General features: G+C 40.9%; 2 protein-coding genes across 7 annotated transcripts; one reads left to right on the forward strand and one right to left on the reverse strand.

Annotated features, from left to right (window-relative positions):
* Positions 1-707: 707 nt before the first annotated feature.
* Positions 708-10,177, forward strand: c1ql4a (complement component 1, q subcomponent-like 4). 2 transcript variants are annotated; one of them, XM_061058726.1, is made up of 3 exons: positions 708-1,290; positions 1,602-3,014; positions 9,237-10,177. In XM_061058726.1, the coding sequence occupies exons 2-3, from the start codon at positions 2,469-2,471 to the stop codon at positions 9,414-9,416; spliced, it is 726 nt and encodes a 241-aa protein (XP_060914709.1). In that variant the 5' UTR covers positions 708-1,290; positions 1,602-2,468; the 3' UTR covers positions 9,417-10,177. The 2 variants fall into 2 exon arrangements, with proteins under 2 accessions (XP_060914709.1, XP_060914710.1); XM_061058727.1 differs by having other exon boundaries at positions 1,608-3,014.
* Positions 10,178-12,844: 2,667 nt separating this feature from the next.
* On the reverse strand, positions 12,845-21,511 carry zgc:153867 (uncharacterized protein LOC337226 homolog). Of its 5 annotated transcripts, none has more exons than XM_061058729.1 (7): positions 21,320-21,511; positions 18,505-18,532; positions 16,544-16,687; positions 16,224-16,397; positions 15,909-15,986; positions 14,480-14,514; positions 12,845-13,386 (listed from the first exon to the last, which is right to left on the reverse strand). In XM_061058729.1, the coding sequence occupies exons 1-6, from the start codon at positions 21,494-21,496 to the stop codon at positions 14,486-14,488; spliced, it is 630 nt and encodes a 209-aa protein (XP_060914712.1). In that variant the 5' UTR covers positions 21,497-21,511; the 3' UTR covers positions 12,845-13,386; positions 14,480-14,485. The 5 variants fall into 5 exon arrangements, with proteins under 5 accessions (XP_060914712.1, XP_060914713.1, XP_060914715.1 ...); XM_061058730.1 differs by having other exon boundaries at positions 14,453-14,514; XM_061058732.1 differs by lacking the exons at positions 18,505-18,532; positions 21,320-21,511 and adding exons at positions 18,749-18,776; positions 19,183-19,299.
* Positions 21,512-23,648: the final 2,137 nt, after the last annotated feature.

Below are 23,648 nucleotides of genomic sequence, written 5' to 3' on the forward strand. Positions count from 1 at the left end.
CAATACTGTATGTAGACCTATTCCCCTTTCTGACAATGCTTCCACCATTAAACTTTAAAGACGAAGATTTGTGATTGTGCCTGTCAGACAGGTGGCACAAGGCTCAGAGGAAATGATGATATGAGCTAAAGATGTGTCTTAAATGGAAAGTGAATGTGACTAAAATATTTGAACAGTTTAGCCCACATGGCATCACATTATTCCTTGCAGCCATTGCAACAAGAAGAAAGTGTTATACAAGAACACAAAACATGGCCTTTCATCACTAATGTTGCAAAAACTCTTTGTAAATACCTGCATAAGTATGTGTGTCTGTGTGTACATTGTATGTATCTGTGTGTGAGTGTTTAAGGTAGCAGAAGCGAAGCAGCACAATGTGTGGGGTTGGGTGTCTCACTAATGAGGCTTTATAGCTGTGGGATGCGAGTCACACACACAGACAATGGTCTGGGGAACATTTAGTGTCTCCTCCCCATTCCTCACACATCATGCTGAGGCAGCTTTTACTTAGTCACCCTCCTCTGTCCTCCTGTCCCCGGCAGACACAAGATGAAAACATCTGCCTTCGTTTTGCAACACTTTATCAAACATTTACAGACATAGGGTTTGACTCTAACAACAGGTGAAAATCAGGCTAACAAGGCGCAGATGGGAGGCAGCATGGTGATCTAGCTCACAATCAATCTGTGTACAGTGGAATACAATTACCATTTCATTTAGGCTCAAAAAATAACAGTATAAATAACAGTTTTAAATGGTATTACGAATCTGTTGAGAGGGGATGTTGGCCCCTATAGGTTGCCAAAAGATTCGCCATCCAGAATTTGGGCTGGACTCGTTTTTTACATGGTAATATGTAAAGGAGAGAGAGAGTGAGAGAGAGAGAGAGAGAGAGAGAGAGAGAGAGAGAGAGAGAGATCTAACAGGTGTCGACTAAGACCAATAGTCTTGGAACCAAACGCTGCGTAAAGAGATACAGTGGACAGACACTCTGAATGGGAGCGTACGATTTCCATGCGTCCCTCATTTAGGAAAAAAAGTGCTCAAGCACTCTCCTGGGCTCCAATTCCTATCATTGGCGGTATTTAATCTGCCTCTTCTACCTGGAAAGAAAGGAAGGGGATTAAGCGCTGATTAAGAAACTCTCATCACTTTCCCGGCATCTCTCGCGCGCCCGTCGGCTCTCGTGCTCTCCGGTGGTCCAAAGTCGTTCAATTATTTTCGTGAGTCGCGGACTGAAGTGATGGTCCGAATATTATCCTGCAGACATATTTTTGGATGACAAGGATGGTGAGTTTTTTTTAAACGTTTTATTATTCATTGTTTTAACAGTTCTAAATGTAGGCGACATTAATCACAACGACTTGAAGACAGTCACGTGTAATTAACCCACTCCACGTGTTTATAAATTCAATTATCAACTTAAATGAAAATATTAATTATGAGAAACTAAGCAATCATTTCATTCTTAGATTGATTATTAGCGTTACATTGTGAAACTTTTAAATTAATGCAGATAAATTGCACTTAAATATGAAGCTGTGATAAATAAGGACAATCTAGTCATTTTGTCTTTATGTTTTTTTTGCTAATCTTTCCAGATGCAGATATAGCCAGAGGAATACATCAAAAGCAGCAACGTTGGGAAAAAAAATTGTAATTGGTTTCCTAAAGAAAAAGAAACATCGATTTACTGTGGAGAGTCGAATAAGGATAAAAGTGGGAGTCATAGGATGATTGTACAAAGATCTGAGATGAACTTTTGTCACATAAAGTTATGGCATTAGGTGAGACCTTCACATGAAGTGAAATCCTGTGCTCTGTAGGGGGGCCGTGAACGAAGATTTCTCTGCAAATCACACTTGATCTAAGTAAACAAAACATTTCTCTCCCTCCTCAATGAGCTGAATTTGACACCAGCTCTTTTTCAGCGTACTTTTAATAAGCTCTGCTTTTCCACAAACACCGCTCAGTGCCAGTCATGGTATCTGTCTGATGCTGAAAATTAAACTGAACGGGACGGCAACGGGGGAAGTCCACAAAGGTTAAGCAGACTTCATCAGTTAATTATGCTTTTTCTAGTTTGTCATCACAAATCTGGCGCATGCAGATTTCTGTGTTAATACCCTTAAACACTGTGGTGTGCAACATATTCATTTTTTAAATAACTTTTTTCAAGCCCCTTGGAAATCGTTCCTGTTTCTTAAGGATTCTTTCATCAGGTTGTTTCCCTTCTGGATTACTGCCATTGAGCGTTATCTCTCATAGTTAGTTCAGTGATCGCTCCAGCACCCCCTCCCTCAATTCTCTCTACATCCTTCTTCCCCTTTTTTTCACTCACTGGTTCTCTAAGAGGTTTAAACCTGGCCGGCACAATTCCAGCCAAGGGGGAAGAGGACTTCCTAACGCTGGCCGCCTCGCGGCTCAGCCGCAGGAAACGTGTAATTGGAGCTGCTGTAGGTGTCGCCATGGTTCTGATACTGTTGGTGGCTATTCCCCTTCTAGTCCACACGACCAAAGGAAGGTCCACGGGAAATGAAGGGAGCCATTATGAAATGCTGGGAAGCTGCAGAATGGTATGTGACCCCTATGCCACTGGTCAGCCTGGCCAGGAGCTGACAGCTGTGTCACCACCACCCCAGGATTACTCTGGGAAGAAGATAAAGTCTGGTCTCCGAGGGCCTCCAGGGATACCTGGCCCTCAAGGAGCACAAGGACCCCCTGGAGAGCCAGGTAAACCAGGGCCACAGGGTCCTCCAGGTCCAGGTCCTGGTGGATATTCACCATCGCATTACACCCCCAAAATTGCCTTTTATGCAGGGCTACGAAAGCAGCACGAGGGGAGTGAGATACTAAAATTCGACGATGTGGTGACCAATGTGGGGAACTATTATGAGCCCAGTACCGGCAAGTTCACCTGTCCTCTGCCCGGCATTTACTTCTTCACCTACCATGTTCTGATGAGAGGAGGGGACGGGACCAGCATGTGGGCAGACCTGAAGAAGAACGGAGTGGTGAGTAGATTTATTTATTATTGGGCCTCTCTGATATGAAAGGCCCAATGATATTGATGATCAGGAGCGCAGGAAGAGGGCCTTAAGAATGCATGGGTCCAAGAATTTAGTGCTCCACCTCTGTGTTTGTGTCACTTTGGGGGATGAAAGTGTGTGCTCAATGGAGGATCCGTATGTATGTGAATGCATGTATGCACACACACGACTATGTGACAGGTGTTCTTACACTGTTGACCATCTTGTGCTACTATTGACTCACATTCACCTATGTAACATTGAGCTCTTCACATTCCGATCACATTCCACTTTAGCAGGCGGCTACAAGCAACCAAAGAATGAAACAGAAATCTTTCCTTTCTCCCCATTAAGGGGAATTCATGCTATACAGTCTAAAATCCCAGCCACAGATATTTGCATTCCCACATGTACTCTGGCTAAATGACAAGTGGCAGAATGCAGCCGCCGCCACCAAAAGGAACAGTCTAATTAGTAAGTATCATACACAGAGCTTGATTATCGCCTAAACAGAAGTGCAAAAGAGCACTGGAGAAATGTCTGTCAGTACGTGGGCCAGTCAGTTTACACCTCAGCTAAATAAATAATGAATGTAAAATTGACAGTCCACTCATCCACTCCCTCATTCCCCAGACACTAATTAAAGACAGAGGGGCTGATGGGTGGGAGGGGGGGGGGGGTGTGGGTGTGGAAGAGGAGTGTTGAGGTGGGATAAATCACATGGATTTCATCTGAGGACTCCAAATTCAGGAAACATTCTGCAAGTTGCTTTTTACATTCATTCATTCATCAAGGACTTCAAATGCAAATACTCACTTCCCAGACCTCTGCTTTAGACCTGTGATGCTCCCAGGGTTTTTTAAACACACAGGCTCATACATACTGCACAATTATCCACCATGGTTATGAATACTACATATTATTAGCTCAATGAGATTTATTTTGGTTGATAAACTAAGTGTTTTAAATTAATTTGTTCACTTTTATTGTCCCTCAGACTGCATATTGTGCAAGTCTGCCTCTCGTGTCGTATATTGTCATTCCAGTCATTTTAGCCTGCTAAATAATTTATACCTCTTAGATTAGATCCCTGAACTCCTACCATACTTTCCACTCCAAACCTCTCCTCGTCTTGTCCATTGATTCTCCATTAATTATCTTTTCATCCAACTCAATCATTTAACATCACCCAGGCCCATTTGACACCCGTCAGGCGGCCTCTTTAAAAACTTCTGTTAAATGTACCGCTCGCCTTACAGGTTCCTATCCAAATAGAGCTGCAGGTAGATGAAAGTGGAGTGTAAATGAGGTTCTGCAAAAAGTCTGATCATGTTAGGAATTACTGAAAGCCTGAGGCAGATGGCTACTCTTCCTGTCAGTCCATGGTAAGGGTTTACTAAATGGGCACTGTGTTTGAAAGGTTGCTCACTGACTGTAGAATCAAACAGCCTGTTTGCCATTGCCGTAGGTGCTGTGGCTTTACCGGATATATTGTCATCCCAGAGGTGTTTTTCTAATCCAAACAAACAAAAAGATTGCCACAGCCCAAAATGTTCCACCTTCCCTTCCCTCTATAGTGTTGTACATTTTTACTCCTTTACAGAACAGGCCATTTCTAACCTTGAGTTTGGTAGGCAGTCCATCCAACAGATTCAAATTTCAGACAGATTGAGCGTGAATGAATGAAACGCCAGAGACTTGACATGGCAGGGACATGCAGAGACGTCCAATAGTAGACAGTGAGAGGGGAGAGAAAAACAAGACAAGTGGGTTGATGTGAAGATCAGGGGTGGAGCAGAGGAAGATAGATGACTTCATGCAGTTGTGGAGACAGTGGGCTGGTAGACGAGGCATCAGGGAGGCTGCTAGTGAAGGCCAGGATGAGATCGGAGGGTGATGACCAATGGACACCCACTCGACACGTCTCGGCTTGACAAGTGATCAAGGCCGGGAAGAATACAGAGAAAACTGTTTTAGAAAGTATGTTTAAGCACGAAGAACAGGAGGCTTTGAAAGCAGCAGTTAATTAACACTGAACATGAATATTTCTCCTAGTAATATATGCATTTTGCTCTATCTAGCTAATGGTTTTTAAACAGGCACAATACACACTCTGTTGCACGGTGACTTGTGACACGAGAGTGGTGTAATGCAATGCCAGGATCTCAAGAGGATGTGCTGACTGTGCCAGGGCTTCCATGGGATTCCTATTGATCCGATGCCTATTACCTCCACTAAATCCCCACTCTGTAAAGCCCACCTGCTCAAACCTCAATCTAACTTTCACAAATCATTGCAGCATGACAGGGCTTCAGAAGCATAGGGGATTTGTGATTGAAGGAGGTCACACTTCAGTTGCTCCCCCCTGTTTGTAATTGACTTACAGTACAAAAACAATGTCTGATGGCAATGTTTGCTCCAGTCTGGGCTGATGATGGATACATCATTATAGTCTTATGATTCTTCATTATTAATTGTGATTTGGGTTTGCTCAAAATGAATAGTTGTAGGTGCACTTCATTAATCATGATTCGTTAAATCCATTCTATTCCGGCTGTTTCTGCAGCATGCAAATTACTATGTCTGATACCTACCCCTGTGGTTTAGTACATTAGAAATACATACAAAGGAATTGTCAATAGTTATGGTGATGGACTTGTTCGATTTTGTAGGTCACATAAAGGTATCAATATCAATTCAGTCTGTTTAATTACGGGTTAAAAACTCCTGTGGGAGCTTTAACTTTCCAGCTTTGTACTAAATGTTATTTCAGACAGAACTTCTTTCTTCCCCTTCATTAATTAGGATGCCATATGTTCACCGTCTTGTGTATATTCACATACTTCACCATACATATGTGAAATAGATACTGGCACAGCTCTCATTTAATGACTCCCTTGTTTTTTTTCAACCTGTCACAGACTCTTTTAATAGCTCACTTAAAGGTCAAGTAATTTCACACAGTAGTGTTAAAATGTCATCACTCGCTGTAATGACCGCTACCTGTAATAACTTTCTCAGTACAGAGATGTGGATAAGCTACAGGTGGTTTATAATTTGTATCAGAGCCAGGGGCAAGAGACAGATACAGAACACATTTGCTCTATTAAGACATGTCAGATGTTTTCTTTTTACTCACTTAGAGATCTAAGTATTAAATCATCATTTGCTTCTAATAAATGAGTAATTAAAAAAGTTCTTCTTTTCATATTGTGTATAGGTTTGAGCTTATAAATAAAGGCTGCACAGTGGAATACTGAGTGACAGGTAATAGCAATCTAAGGTATGGTTCAATGCCACAGTTGCTTGTCACCATGTAATCCCCGGGCTCCCAGAGGAGAGGGGAAAGCCTATTCAATAAATATTCCATCCCCCCCCCCCCCCCCCCCACACACACACACTTGTCCCCAGCTCTCCTGCCATGTGCTGGAGTCCCTTAGGTAAGTTTAACAGCTACTTTTCTATTGTCTCCGCTCTAAGAGGTCAGTATATCACAGTGAATGAATCCTGTCACTTTTATTACCAGTGGAGCACAGCACCACGGATAAAAACAAGACTTCATATACCCCGACATCTCCCCGGTCTCACAAAATAGCCTCGCTTGATCAGTCTGTTACTCTAGCCCTCCGCTCCCTCCCTTCCACCCCTCTATCATCAACCCTCGGGCCCTTTGTTTTTGTTTTTCCTCCCTCTCCCTTCTTTTTGTCTATCCTTGTCCGTCTTTCGCACTGCAGCTCTACTTGTATAGAAAACGACAACGCAGCTGCTCCCCGCGACCTTCCCCCGTCCCATCTCCTCGCCTGTGGCCCCCTCTGCTCCCGGGCGTGTTTACTGGAGGCCCTATAATGAAAGGGCTAGACAGAGATGGCCACAGGCGAAACCCTGGGGGCCTACTGTGCCTCACGGCTCACAAACCCTTCCAGCTCCAGGATCAGCTCAATGTGCTGCCTGTGTTTCATGGATCAGCCTGTGTCCTCAAGCCGTATCCATCTCGGCTTCTCGTCTTAATCCCATCCCGGCTCTCCTTATGCCTCTCTGTCTGCTATCTGCATAAAGGATGGCTTGTATTATTCTTCCACGTACAGGGACATCAGCAGAAGCATCAATTCATACATCATATATTGGCAAGACGATTTTCCCGCTGAGAGATGAATATCATTCACTTGAACAGAATTCAACTTGCTCTTCCATGTATTAAGCCTGAGATCTAAGGGAGGTCCAACTCCCTCTGTTGTACTGTTAGGCTAAAATAATGAGCAGGATGACATATGCCCGGTGTCGATAAGAAGTCACAACAACAGCATCACTGTCAGCTGCAGCCAAAGATGCAAATGTGATATTGGCTGTCACTTCACATGTCAAGCAGAACAACAATATAACCTTTACAGATGACAATGGATTGGTGTCATTATTTGAGAGAGGGTCTTATGAGAGCCCAAGAAAGGGTGGATTATGTTACATTAGACTAATTGGGCCTGGGAAACACATGGAGACTTAAAACTTAAAAAAAAGGGTATGGGTCTGATCATAAAATAAATATTGTATAATAATGTATATTATATATTACGCTTACATTTTCTTATAATTTCTGCTCAGCTTAACAAGTGGTTTTCAAAATATCTTTTCAAACACGTGACTTTCGCAACATTCAAATGAGAAAAGTTGAGTAGTTCAGCAGTGAGAAAATAGCTGTATAAAACACCCGTGTGCACAACAGAATCTAATGAAACAGGATTATCACGGTAGAGTAACAACAGCCCTGCTTGGTTTTACTGTGTGTTTGTGGGGTTGTGAAGCCTCAGGAGATCTATCTCTCTGCTCCCTCAATCAATGTAAATTGCAGTGGACAGAAACATGGTTTTCACTGGTCACCAGCATGCTGCATGTTGGATACAGCATTCATGTCCTGCATCTCATTTAAAGGAGAGCAACAGATATTGTCAAGGAAATTGAACTCAAGTCCAGGGTGAACAACCGGTAGACAGTTTGTGTTCAGACGAGAGCAAGATAGGGTTGGGGGCAGAAAGCATATATTTTCAGTAACAGTAATTCAGGCTCTGTTGCTCAGGGATTGGCGGTTTTGAAATTGATGCATGCTCGTTGGGGAGAAAGGGGTCGCAGTGATGGGGATGACATGATGGTAGTTGAGTTGCAGATCATATTCTGCGGCTGTCATGAAGATGTGCGTGGCTTGTCTGGCTGCTGACACAGATTGAGTGCTCCCACCGTGGATGGACACTGAGCCAGACACAAGGCCACTGATGGCTGACATATGTCTGATGATTGGAGCGGCTACAACGGAATTATTGATATAACTGGCTGAGGAAGATTTCAGAAAAAACAACATAGTTAATACGCTTACATTTTCGTTCTGTCTCATTGTTTATTCTATCTATCTATCTATCTATCTATCTATCTATCTATGAGCGTTAGTATTTTTTCAAGATCTAAATATGAGAATTATACTACTTAATTAAGATCCTTACATGTCTATTCTACCCCAAATAATATTAAAAAAATTCAGTGCCCCTCTGCAGTGCTTGTGCAATTCCTCCCCAACTGTAACCCAATTGAGGCGCGTGTACTTAAATGTCCACAATGAGTAAACCCAATTAAATGTGTTAACAAACAAGTAAAGATCCACGGCCGCTGGGTCAATAAGACCAAACTCACACACAGCATGCAAATGTGAAACTGTCTGGCTGCAGCATAGCCACTCGATATCACGCATATCGAGCAGGTCCTGGATCATAAGCAACAGGTCAATAGCTGGTGTGGATAGTGATGCTGCTTCTCGGCTTTGCTAGTTCCCCATAGACAACCTGTTGTCCCCCGGTGAGTCGGCTTATCTGCACAACCCAATCAGACCTCCATCCTCTGCCCCAATCCACCCCCCCAACTTGATCAATAAGAAGCAGAGTGGATGTATTCTCAGTCCACCTCTTGGGTCACAGGTCACAGTCCCATCTATATGTTATTCCAGCTTGAATGTAGAGGTGATGTCATACACATGAAAGGCTGATAAGAATTGTCTGTGACCTATCTTTAGAAAGAGAAAAGTGATTATAATGAGATATCAGGGGGTTTTGTTTTATAGTGCTGTGTACTTCCCGGAACTTTTGAGTAATTCGCTGTGACATTTGCAAGCGTTTGTTCACTTTCGTCCACCTTCTAATTGTCAATGCATTTGTCCTCTGTGGGTGACAGGTAAGAGCCAGCGCCATCGCTCAGGACGCTGATCAGAATTACGACTACGCCTCCAATAGTGTGATCCTGCATCTGGACGTGGGCGATGAGGTGTGTGTGCAGCTGGACGGAGGGAAGGTCCACGGAGGAAACACGAACAAGTACAGCACCTTCTCCGGCTTCCTCATCTACCCTGACTGAGTCCTTACTCACTGAGAACGGACACCACTACATACGTAACACAAATTCAAACACACATGTACATATGCAAATAGAGCAAATGCACAGACATGAAACACACATGCACCACAAATGCAAGCAATCACACACACAAACACATATGCAGACCTCCTGGCATTATACCAGACAACAGATGTGTGGATCGAGTGAAAATCAGAGAAGGATTAAGTTAAGTTTATGTGATTTTGAGCCAATCATCCTGAGCCAACTACATTTACTGGCGACCTTTGTGTGCAAATATGAATTCAAGATTATGTACAGTATAAGTGCACATAACACTTGCACATTGTGGCTCATAAAATATCTAAAATACTTAATCGTGTTGCATATTAACAAACACTGTACAACTAGAATATAAGACACACCATCAGTCTAATTGTTTTTTAATGCTTTAATGGTGTCGAGGGTGCCATTAATCAAAAAGACCGAGCCGAGGTAAATGCCCGCCTACTGTATACCAACACAGTATTTATCTTCTACATTTCTGCTCTGCGGTTCCAGTGACCACTGATCAGACTGCTGCATATATTTTGCGACTCATCATCGTTCAAATAAAGCACCACCCTCGAGTGAGTTACACCAGCCCTGCTGTGATCCCTTTGCATTGGAGCATTGCTGATTAAAATAAGGCCAACGGTATGAACACAGATGTTTTACCTCTTTGTTCCTGTTTCTATCATGACACAGGAAGTGATTGATGATTCATTCAAATTAAACATATGGTGACACATCTTGACACATTTTATGGATGGCACTTGATGTGTGATGAAGTTTCAATTGCCAAGTAAATTATTGACAGTATTGTGTGTGTATGTGTGTGTGTGTGTGTGTGTGTGTGTGCGCGCGGGTGGTTGGGTATATCGGTATGAGTGGATATATAGATACTGTAAGATAAAGACGCAGTGAAAAGTAACAGCTGCATTGTTTTATTGACATTAAAGGTTGTAATATACATTTCAGACATGTTACTGTAATTACACTGCCATACCTACTTAGTACTTTATTTTTGAGAAACCGTGTCAAAGTATCAAGTATATGTAAACAGTTATCCTGGGAGGGGGTATCTGGTATGTTGAATAGGTTGATTAAATGATTGCTATTAAAATATCTATACTCATCTTGTCTTCGTTCTCACCTGATGTAATGTTTGTTCAGTTTGTTCTATTTCAATTTGGAGTCACAACTCACACTGACTGTGGCTGAATTGGATGTATGACTTGGCTGCGTGGATTTAACAGCTAGGATAGAATCAACAGTGGAGGACCACAGCCACTGCCGGCTTTTACATGGATTTCCAATATGTCTTAAGACACTGTCAAAGACACAAACATTCATACAGCTTTATTGATCACATCTTATAATACACCCAGGAACTACATAATCCCGCCAATGGAAGCATTTTAAATGCAACTGTACAGTGATCAATTGTACAAACCAACAGATTTGGTTCAGTGGTCAATAAGGCTTGACGTTGTTTATCAGGATTTTGAACCGAGATAATTTGTAAAAAGCAAGCAATAACAAGAAAAGCATCCAGGGAATCAGTGAAATCTTCCCGATAATATATGTGCAAGCTATGAATATATTGATAATGCTGCAGTGATTTCATATAAGTCATGTTGTGCTCTCTTTCTCTCTCTCTCTCTCACACACATACTATACATCTACAACCTCTTTGAGTAAATTTTAATTTATAAATAGATTTACTTCTATAGTGAATAGCTGAAAATGTCATGATCACCTTATAAAGGTGAATTCTCAGACTGGGGCTGCCACTTAGGACTATTTTTGTTATTATTGATAGGAATATTGAGAATTTCTTTAATTCACCAACAGACAATTCAATGTTCAAAATTACGAGTTAAGTTATATCCATTCTAATTCCAGAATCGTGGTTTCTTTTCCAAATGTTTTGTTTTGTCAGACTGGCAGCCAGTAAAGCAAAGGAATCCAAATTCATACCATATAAGAAAAATAAAAGGGTAAAATCATCCAATTAAAGAAGTTTAAACCTGTGGATTTTTTGGCACGTCTGCAGTAACTTTTCATCATTAATGATTTATTTTTTAAAGATACATTTTCTACCAGCTTATTATCTCCAAACTGATTTTTTCTATTGTTTCCTTGTCTTCATTTATCAAGCTTATTATCTGTAAATTCTGTGTGTATTCGGTGTTCTCCTTTAATTAATTTTAAGATAGGTAATTGGAATGTAGAATGATTTTTGTTTAACCTTACTCAGTTAGTTGTTCAGAGGTACTTGTATGACATATTCACTGTCTTAAGGTTCATGAATGATATGTAAACTTTTATCACACAGGGTTGGAACTGACTAGAAAGTGTGCAAAAACAAAACATTAATATGTTTATTTAAAGGCAACAATAAGTGGATGAAAATCTCCAGTCTTATTTTGTATTCTGTATCTTCCCCTATAGCCCGTAGTTTCTATACCAGTAAAAGAGAGGCATCATCTCCATGTTAAAGACAAAGAATCTTAATATTATTGGCAAAAAGAAAAGTGTCTAATTGGAATACAGAGCTGTTGGCATTCGTGACTTTAAGGATTTCGTGAATCTGTTGCTCCTGAGCAGAGAAAGAGGGATGTAGCCACGCCGTGCCCGGGCCCAGCCCCCGGCTCTCCCTCCTGGCAGATTCCAGTTGAAAGTTAATTGGACGGGGAGAGGTCTGAGACAGGCTGTGCTGAGGCCCATTAGTGATTCCCCTGTCGAATGCAGAGCCACGAGGATCACAGACTCACAAATAGGAGGATTAAAATAATCAATAGCCTTGACTTCCATCGACCACACATACACACACGCCGAGTAATTAGTGGACAACCTATTCAGCAGTGGACTATGACACCCTCCTGAACCTTACCCCACACACATAAGCTCCACACTCCAATAGCTGTGGTACCTAATGAGGGGAAATAGTTGTGGCTGCTTGTGGAAAAAATGAAGAAAAGGTCAGGCAGCCATTAACTAGCCTTCTGCTGCTCATATCCAAGATCTTTGTCAAAAAATTATTTCTGAGAAAATTTCCACAAGACATCTAAGATCAAACAGTTTTAGGTCAAATCCGAGTGGCTAGAGTCCCTGAACAGACGCAACCGTCAGGAGTTATCTAAATTTCCTGAAAGAGACAATTATTATCAACACATTCTTGATTTGTTTTTGGCAGTCATTCAGAGCACACTGAGATGTTCCTCTGGTATTATACGCTGTATATTTTCTAAGTGAAGTGGCCCTTTTAAAATACATGATCCCAGCAGCAACACTGCCCTCTAGTGTTGGTGAAAGAATTTCAATGCATTGTGCAAAGCCCAGTAAGACAAAGCAGTTCAATCTTTTTCACTTGAATCAAACAAATCCTCTCAACACAACAAAGATAGGTTTTCAGGGAAACATTTATTTATTATGCAGCAACAAAAACTGAGGAGGATTAAAAACATAGGAACCAATTTGAAATGTCTCTTTCTGCCTCATGATAGTATGCTTAGAATATACCAACTAACTGCAGAATCAGGAGGGACATGTCCCTCAGCAGAAGCTAGTCTTAGCCAATGATACAGTAGGTTGCTGACAGTTACTATGCAAATATATATATATTAATGTCCCATCCAACAGTTACAGTATATAATTATCAATTTATGTTGTCTTTAGTGCCGCATCCAGGAATGTTTTTGCAAACAATGCTAGCACATGCATGTTGGTCACATACTTGAATGAACTGAGCAGCTATAGCCAGTTTTATAAGTGGTCTTTTCTAGGGAATGTAAAGGCACTTTTTAAATTAAATTTGGAAAATAAATCCATGGAAAAGGCTTGGGTTGGACTGTAAAAGCTAACTGCAAAAAGGGGTTACATGCACAGGGTTAAAAAAAGTGGGATGCTCTTCGTCTTCATCCATTCATGACCATCCTGACCAGTTCTGTGAAGGAGAGAGGAGAAAGAGACAAATGTCAAAGTCATTGTCTAGCACTTGGCAGAGACCACCTCCAATTACAGCATGTGACGCTAAGGCCTCCTCCTTATCCAGGTTTTGTGAGCCTGGGTGGGAGATGCTGCATTTGAAGGCAGGTTCTCCATCTTCTCCTCCTCACCCAGAAAAAAAAGAGGGGTTAAAGGAGCTAATGAGAGACAGAGTTGAGGTAATCATCTCTATCTCCTATTCAGCCAAAGCGTCTGGCCATTTCTAAGATTCAAGAGCTAGTTAGAGAAGCCAACTTCGCGGTTTGCTTTCCTCTAGTTGAGAAGCGGGGAAAAGGAGAGAAGATGAAGGGAGATACAGTCCAGTCAGATAGCGGCCAGCTTACAAAAAAAAAAAATCAGCTTTCATCAGTAAAGAGGGAAAAAAAACAATCAGCACAAGAGCAACTCATTGCAGCTCTCTGGTTAGTAGAAAAAGGACTGGTCCACTCTCCCAAAGCTGGCGGCTGTACTCAAATGCAAAAGAATGTCTTAAACTACTTTATCTTTCTGTGAAGGGAACAGTAACTCCACCACCAACAGAGGAAAAGGGATATATAATGATGTATATGACAGGCCCAATAACATGCAAATGAGATCAGAAGAGCTGTCAAGTGACTTCTACACCCATCAGCAAATAATATCTCTTCAGAGGCCACCAGACTTTCCCTGAATGAGACCAGCCTCTTCCCTGTGTGTCCACCATATCCCCTTCTAAACTGAGGGGACTCCCAGACACATGCAGAGGGGCATGCTGCAGCCAGGGGCCAGGACAGAGGGCTGCAGGAGAGAGAGAGAGAGAGAGAGAGAGACAGGAAGCAGGAGGCTACACACAAGTCCAATCCTCAGGACTAAAGATGAGAGGTACGAGGCTTTCCCGCAGGTACCTATCTGGTCAAATCTACTTTTCAAAAGTATATTGTTTCTGTTTGCTGAAGTGAAGAGGACAGCTACAGCTGAACAGTGTTAGAAGTGCCAAATAGGAAAGGATGATTTCATATCTAAAATGCAGGAAAGCCTGGAGGTACCATCTTATGAATACCAAATGCCCGTACCGGCCCTCAGCCTGACATGATGTGGCGAACAAATGCTGTGGAGGAAGAACAGTTAACACTCTGTCAGCAGTTTGACATTGAAAGATTGCCTCAAGAACAAACATTAAACTGGGTACATGTATAGAGACTAGAGATGCACCGATTTCAATTTCTTTGGCTGATCCCGATTTCCTTCAAGGTCAATTGGTTCACCTCTCAATCTGATATTGAATTGATTTACGCATCGGATATTGAACTGATGGCACAGATCCACGTCACTGATCAAGAAATATGGTTGGGTTTAAATTGTCTCAATTTAATTGTCTCAATTTGAAGATGTTCAGACTGAACTGTAAGAAGTGCCCACAAACTGTCTCCATGACAACGTTAAGACGAGATGGAACAGCTTGATCAAAAGAAAAATTCTTACACTTTAAAAAGATTTAATCTGAAAAACCTGACAGCGGTTGCTACTTCCTGTTTGTATGTGAAGCCAGCGCAATGCAATTCTGGGTTTACTACAGATTTGTGTCACCTTACATATACTACCAACAACAACAATAACATTATTAGTTATGTAAAATATCAGAATCGGATCAGAATTGACAGAAAGTGGATTGGTGCATCTCTAGTTATAAGGGTACATTTTCCCTTTGTTTACTGGATACAAGATACTCTACTAATAGCTTTTCTTGAAAATTATTGACATACACCTGTCAACACTGCATGCATAGTGTTTAACATGACAGAGGGTTCATGTTCACACTGTGAAGACTCGGTGTGAAGGATACATTCCATTATTTTCTGTTCCAAGGCAATGACATGGTTACCAGGGCCTGAATGTTGGCATGCAGGAATCATGCACAAAATATAAAATTCCCGCAATTCTGGCACTCATTATGCAGTGGTAAAATTCCACTCGATATAAAAACGTTTGCAATGACAAGCGATTCATACGATTTACAGACCGGCCGGAGACTATGCATCAGAATGGGCAACATGAAGTGTGGATCACTTGTGCATAAGCCCGCCCTCTCTCTTTCTACAGCATTCTTGTATTTGATGGTGTGCAGTGAATATAGGAGAGGGATGGCAGGCTAAAACTGGGCCGGACCGCTGTCTGTGTTTAGAAGAGAGAGGTATACTGTATGTGTAAATAATGTAACTGTAGGAGCTTTAGGTGATAAAATTAAAGTCATCCCAACTATAAACAATATGTTTAACAGAACAACATGGATTTCCCTTAGTCTTGTATGTCAGAGGAAACAGTATTCATTTCAATGTGTTTCACAACCAGTTAGAAACTCCTCATGTCATGTTTAGGCTTGCAGATACCACCCCCACCCGCCCTAAAAAAACAACAACTTTCATTTCAGGCCCTGGGTTACACTCAGTGTTGACGTTATCAAATATTTTCACTTCCTTTCTGGTTGATTTCTTTTTCTTTTACCTTCATAATTGATGCAGCCGTTTGCGTCTTCATGTCCTGCCAAGAGTGTCTCCACCTCCTCCTCTGTCATTTTCTCACCTGAAAATGAAACATAAAAACATTTATTTATTTTCACATTAGTGTCATGTAAAATATTTACTTTTAAAAAGGATAACAGTGTTCAACATCAAGTTAAATATATGTTTCTAGTCCTAACATCCCTCACCCTTTGAAAGAATTGCAGTATTTTATGGGAAGTTAAAAAAGCGTGCAGAAAAGAAACCAGGATAATTTATCTAACTAGATATTTATTCAAGGGCTAAAAAGGTAACGTGCCTAATGTGGTGAGGACATGACGAAGCTCTGCGCCCATAACTGTGCCATTGCCCTCTTTATCAAACACGCGCAGTCCCTCCACAAAATCCTCCATTGAGCCCTGATCCTTATTCTTGGCGATGGTCTGAAACATTGGCAGGAACTGCTCAAATTCGAGCATCTTGGTGTTCATCTCTGCAGAAAGACAAAAAAGAGAAGGAAGAAAATAAGTCTTTCAGCTCTTTTTTTTTTTTTTTTTTTTTTTTTAAATCGAGCACAGTTACAACGATTGGTGCTCATTAGACGGATATATCTGCTTTAATTTGCATTTTTCCTCTCACCCTCCGCCTTGGGGTTCATCAGGACCTTGAGCACCTCAGCGTTGACAGGGTTTTGTCCCAGGGCACGCATGACATCCCCACACTGGCTGTAGCTGATCTTCCCATCTCCTGTCCTGTCGAACAGCTGGAAGGCCTCCTTAAACTCTGCAGGATACACAGACACACGAAAGAATTGGATATATAAAGAATTGTATGAAGGATAAGCAGACTTGTATTCAGGAATTTAGACAGGAAGTACACGGATAATAGAAGAACACAGAGTAGCCAGAAGTAATTGAGCAGAAGCAGACAAGAGAATGCACAGGTTATGAAAAGTGATTTTACTGGATAGGCAGGGCACAGAGCAACACACTGAAACGCCTAGGGTAGAATACCAGCCTACCAAGGTGAATCCATGATCATGTGTACAGATTCAAAGTGCACCTCTTTATGTTTTCTGTTGGTTGACAAACACGCCCCTAACTTCCTCAATTTAGCAATATCTGGTCAGTCTGTCTCTTCTTTAGTACACATCAACAAAAACATGATGCCACATCACCACCACCAGGTGAATCATCTTTGCTGTGGTTAATGTAAACACGTGCAGAATAAGTAATCATAAATATGAGATATGAGTCTGAATTACAGGGTAACAGGTTTAAAATGTTCAAAGCTGGCAGGTATAAGTTAGAAATATTCAAAATACAAAACTCAGAATATCAGATTAAAAGCAGGGCCAAATCGTCTAAGGTTTCCAGTACTGACAAAGACAATTCTAAATGTTGTAGGTCTTAGAATGAACTAAAACATTTTCTACTGGAACTCAACAACAGATGAAAACCAACATATAAATATGAAAAGTTAGGCAAATATTATTGGAAAAGCTGCATCCAACTAATTGTTTGTTGATTGTTATTTTTTCAACTTTTTTAACATTTAATTGAGGCCCTAAACAAAGAAATACACATGGAAATTATGTGCTTCGGGTGGTCCATGCCAATTGTCTGTAATTGCTTTTCACTGATCTTGTTTGCAAAGAATCATATACTGTACGTGTCACTAGCCCACACTTTATTAGTTCTTACTTAACAGATTCAGCCAGGATCTAACTGGAACAAAATAAATGTCTTGGTGGATAGAACATATTCTTCCCAAAACACATTGCCACAGGGTGAGCATATTAGTTTAAAAAAATGATTACTGCCTTGGCATCATCAACTGTCAGTAAATGTAATCCCATCCTTCTGGCAGATCGGATCACAACATTGTTGACTTCAAACAAAAACCATTCTAGTTAGGCTACACAGCCAAACAAAAAACATTAGCAAAGATCAAGCAATCAGGGGGACATGATTACACAACATCCGTGCAGAAGTCTGGGCCTAATGTTATGGGACAAGTTATTTCCCTAAAAAAGCTCAGCCAGTGTTGTTAAGTTTTTCCTGTTCTGAGGAATGTGCCTCTTCCCTTCTGGCTGGTGAGCACTTTTCCCATCACCATATTTGGTATTAGAGGAGTGGAGGCAAGTAGGAGGAGAGTGAGAGTAGATGTGGCCTATTATGTCAACGGTGATTAAACAAACCAGCCCTAGGACACAAACCATACACGGCTGTATCCATCACCAAAAAAGGGCACACTCATGGAGATGAGCCGCTTGAAAGATAACAGACAGAGTTTATGGCAAACAGACACAGCCATGTCTACAAGAATTGTAAGAACAGATGAAAGCTTTGGCTATTTAAGTGCTGCTAAATGCATGATGGTTTACGAACAAAAACACTGCAACACACGATCAGAGCTGAGAAGTAATATAATGTTACATGAAAAATATGACTAACTTTGACGTACCACACAGGTGAGTCTCAGTCACATCTTAAACAGGGTGGTTTTTAATCATGAAACCTCATGCAGATCCCGACCCAAACACTTCCGAGATAGCTATCAGACTTTGTGCTTAGGCGGCGCCCCCTTCAATGACTTACCATGAATCTGATCCAGGTTAAATTCAATCTGGAAAGGACAAGCAATTGCAAGTGGAAAGTGGTGAAACAGTATGGAGGAAAAGGAAGGAAATATAGCTTAAAACCACGACTACCGTGACAAGCGGGCGTAAAGCAGAGTGATGGCGGAGCTGCAGGGCAAAGTGTCATCTGAACAAAGCAAGAACGGAAGCATGCAAAAAAAGCGGTACTTCGACAATGTCACGTAACAAAGTTTAAAACTCACCAAGGATTTGATCCTCCGAGAAGTCAGACTGTACAAAGAGAAATTAGGCTACATGAATAATGGTTGCTGCTGCGCTGAGAAAAGCTAGCTACGGTTTCTGTCCAAGTTTTTTTTTTCCACATTTAAAAGTTAGTCAAATTGACCAAAACCGACCATTCTTAAAATACAACATTGTTCAGTAATGAATTATATACTCGAAAATAAATCGTCGACATTAAGTGAGTAATCCTTATATCTTCAACTGTATCTACCATGTAGGCTAACGTTAGCATCTCAAAAGTTTAACTTCCGCTAATACCGACTAGCGAGCTTGTTCCGCGATTCAAACACAATTTACATTCCTGCAAAGCTAAGCATTTTCTTGAACGTCCATTTCAGTTATAATTGTACTAGAAGATAGTTAAGTCGAGTGGTACAGGAGCAAAAACACCCACCATGTCTGTTTGCTGAGGTGTGTCCGAAGCGTCGGCTAACCAAAGAATGTGTGACGGCTCGAAGTGAAGGGCAGGGTGACAAAACCAACCCTAACAGCAGTGCGTCATGACGTAGAGCACGCACGCACGACGCACTAAAAAAAAAAAAGACTTTTGTGAGGCCGGACACCTACCCTCCATATATAGCATTGTAAACCTATGGTTTGTGTCATGTACAATGGTCCTACATTAATGATATGCCTTAAAACTATTTTAACTTATGCCTATGACCTACAGAGGTAATTTGTCCATCCCATTAAGGAAGTGTCTTGGCCTATTTTTAAGAAGCTGCCCTTAACCCTAAGAAGAGAGTGAAAGGACTAACAGTGTGTTCTAATTTAGATTAAATATTTGGCTTAGGGATGTTTTTTTTTTTTTTACCTTTGTGGGGAGAGTTTGATTTAAGTGATTACGACCACACGTAGGTAGATTAATGCCTGATGGCAGCGAATGACTTCACAGTATTTTCTTAAGAATGTGTTGGAGCCAAATTATGTGTTTGTTTTGTGTCATGGTATTTTCCTTATGGTTGTGTGTGTTGGCCCTCTACTGCACTATGTGTAGCCTGGGCTGATGCTGTGGTTAAAGCAAGGCTCCAGGTGAGGTGGGACAGGTGATTGAATGGAGGCAAACAGTTGTTCTACCGTGTCAGCCTGTGGCCTGAGTTAACGCATCCAACGCGGATTTGTTTGTTTTATTTATAGGCAGTGGTTCGTCATATTTTCCTCTATTGATAAGAAGTATTTAAAAATAAATGGACTGAAATATCCAAATCACAACATCAATGGACTGTGTTAATTTCTTCGAGCTAAGCACGCGTCCGAAAGCTTCCACATTCATCCCTCAAGTGACTTTTCCAAACAATATTGGGTTTGTTAAAATTGGTCACTACAGAATGTGAATATTTGTCATGCAGGAATGACGGATCACTTAAGGCCTGTCCATTAGATCATGGACTTATGGCACATCTCTGAAAAGCCAGGCCAGAGTGCTGTCTCTGCCCAGCAGGAGCTAGGCCCTTCTGTCATGTTATGTCTATGATCCCAGTAGAGGCATGTGTGATAACATGGCCCATATATCATCACGGGCTAGATGGGAAACACTCCCCCCCCCCCCCCCCAAACCATGCAGATTGCACACAGAGAGACATTTACAGCATATGAAAATGGAAGCAAAGCTAAAGCACAGAAAAAAAACAAAGTCTAATGTGGGCAATCAGTTTAGTTAAGGATATTACATTTCTTCAAAATTTGAATTGGATTTTTTCAATGTCTAATGCTATTGGGGCGGCAGTAGCTCAGTCTGTATGGAACTTGGGTTGGGTTGGTCGCTGGTTCAAATCCTGGCTGGAGAGGTGCCAGTTCACTTCCTGAGCATCACTGATCCATCTGAATATTTTTTTTCTCAGTGTTTGCTTTACAGGTTTCATATTTTGTTAAGGTAAGCAGTCATAATTGGCCGCTACCAAGATAACAGCTGCTGATTACTGTTTGAAAGATATGTCTGTGATAACTGAAAAACTATGAGCCTCAGGGTCTGGTTCTCTCTGTGGCTCTTCTCAAAAGCTTTCACTTCAGTTATAGGACAGAAGTGTGAGAAAGTCTCCCATCTTTGTGGTTTGTGGTTTTTAAAAAAGGGAAACAACTTCGGCACTTTTAGATTTGACTCGTATTAGTCTGGTTATTTTGCTACTTGTAATAATCAGGAGCAGGCTAATCATTTCTTTGAATATCCATCCGGATGAGAGAAATAGCACACATACTGTCACAGGAAACAGCCTTTTCTCCCTAAGGAGGCCACCGACTGACTGACAGCCTCATTCTCAGTGCCCTCTTTCTTCGTCTAGCTCAGATTCAGCCTTACAACAGATTCATTATGTTAGCTTTGTCTGATGTATTATCGTCAAAATCAAAGTGCCACTTGACATCTGACAACATGTTCTGATTGTGTATCGGCTGGATAATATTACAAAATGCTTAATAACCACTAAATGACTAAGAATGATTAGTTAAACACAACATTTAGAAATGATGTACAGTTTTATTAATATCCCACATTAACTTTGTCATAAGAAATCTGCTGTAGGGACATTACTTACCTCCAAAGTGCTGGGGTCAAATGGTGCATCTGAGGGACGCAGCATCCTGGGTTTCTGCTCTGGAGCCGGTTTTGGAGCTGAAGGAGCTGCAGGGGAGCAGGGATACGGAGGACCCAGTCTTGTTTGGCTTGTCGGGGAAGCAGAGTTCTTGATTGAGGGTTCTCTTTTAGGAGCCATTCCTGATGTCTGGGAAGCCAAAAGTGTAATACCAGATCTCTGCACTAGCTAGGGCTATGGCTCCTGAGAGGCGGTATCAAGCTAGGAAGTTAAGTGTGTCAGTTACGAGTGTCCTCTTAAGGGGTGGGAGGGGGGTGCTGCTGGTGCTGCTGATGATGATAATGATGCTCAGGGACTGGCAGGTGGATAATGCAGAGGTGGGTGCATGGAATAGCATGTAAAGGAGCTCCTGAAACAAAGCGTCGGAGTAGAGATGAAAGTTGGAAGTAAGAATAAAGAGGGGGATATTGGCTTCTCCTGTGACTCTGAGCAAATTTAGCTTTTATTTGGGTCAGATGTTTGTAAGTGAAGCAGCTATAAAGGGTTTCTGTGTCAAGGTCAATACACAGATTTTAGACTAGACTAGACCTTTCCTGCAGAGTTGGTGGCACTTGTTTGCTACAGGCTTGGAAATAATGGATTCGGTAACTGAAGACTTTTGCCTGTAGAATATGTTTTGTTCTGTTATGGTTTAAGATTAAAATTCCTACACATTACTTGAATAGTTTATGTATCATGGAACTACAAGTGGCCTGCATATTAAATGTTTACATGGGTGGTATATGCAGCACATTTTTGCCATGTCTTAACATTTATAATATTACTATTTTTGTCTAAAATAAGATAAAGTTGCCATCTTGATTTTAATACATTTAATAAATCCAACTAAATACATTGGTGCTAGTTGTATTTGTTAGATCCAACAAATCACCAACTTATTTGTCTTTTATTATTGTTATAAATTACTAATTGTATTCACTTCATGATATTTAATATTTCTTCTTTTCTGCACTGTAGAAAACATTTAGGTTTTCATACAAGTACATTTATGTGTTGTTGTTCATGAACAAGTTCATTAGATGAAACAAAAAGATTGGAAGTAAAAAGTTAGTAGCCCAATGATTGTATGACCCGCTGTGTAATAGTCCAGCCTCTTGTAAAGGTCCTGCTCACACCATTACAATCCTGTTATAATTATATATAATAATATAATATTATATATTAGTGACTTTCCATCGTTTTATTTTTCGTCTACTTCTGATGGGTGTTTTCATTCAAGTACTGTTCCTCTTCCTCCACTGTTAAAAAACCACACATGCCGAGTGAAGCCACATTAGGAAAGAAAGACAGCAATTCAAACCATGACCACTAGATGTCACTGTTACACAACAGACAGACACGTAGCGACATACAGTTCATAGATTAAACCATAAACTGTAATAAATTCTTATATTATTATTTACCGTCTATGGATTAAATTTACACTCACTCAATAGTAAATAAAGAAAACAAAAGAAATGTTTTATAGTGAATAATTATAATAATAAAAGAAGTAAAAAAACAACAACAACAACAATAAAAATAATAATAGGAATTGGCCCATAATGACGGTCTATCTTCCTATTTATCTATCTATGAATGTTTTTTTTTTCTTTTTTCCATAAGGTCTATGGCAGAATCTAACATCACTGTGATGAGCAGTAATCATTTAAAAAAAACTCTTGGCGTCACTCCGACTCTCCTCCTGTAATCGATGCTCCCCACTTGTCAGTCGATTTCTTCCACAATCCATCGCGCGCTCAATCGGCCTTGAAATCACCGTTTATGCGGCTGCAGCGTCAAAACAATAGCGACATAAGACCCTTGCTGCGAGACCAACGGCACTTCTGGCACTTTAATAGCGGATCGAACATGCAAAACGAGGTGAAAAGACCTCCCAACAAAGCCATCCTTTTAAACCCCTTTAAAAATTAAAAATTAAAATAAACACAAAAGCAACGATATAGCCTTTCATAATTTTATTTTATTTTGAAATGTTAACAGGTTCTGTCAGCCACTTCACTTTCCAGCTGATTGCTGATGAGTCTGCCGAGCAGACAGCTCAGTGTCAAGCAGTTTAAGAAGATTAGCTGTGCCTCACGTTTTACTCATCATTTGCAACAATAATCCAGCACAAGAGGCTAATAATAACAACAGGCATATCCTATCTTCTTTCAACTAGACCTCATATGCTGCAATTAGGAAATTGAAATATTATCGTATTATGAATTTAATGTGTCTGCAGTTCTGAACATGTCTGAATTAATTTTAAAAAATGATAAAACACACTCTT

The sequence above is a fragment of the Labrus mixtus genome, chromosome 15, assembly GCF_963584025.1.
Source record: "Labrus mixtus chromosome 15, fLabMix1.1, whole genome shotgun sequence".
Classification (NCBI taxonomy): Eukaryota; Metazoa; Chordata; class Actinopteri; order Labriformes; family Labridae; genus Labrus; species Labrus mixtus.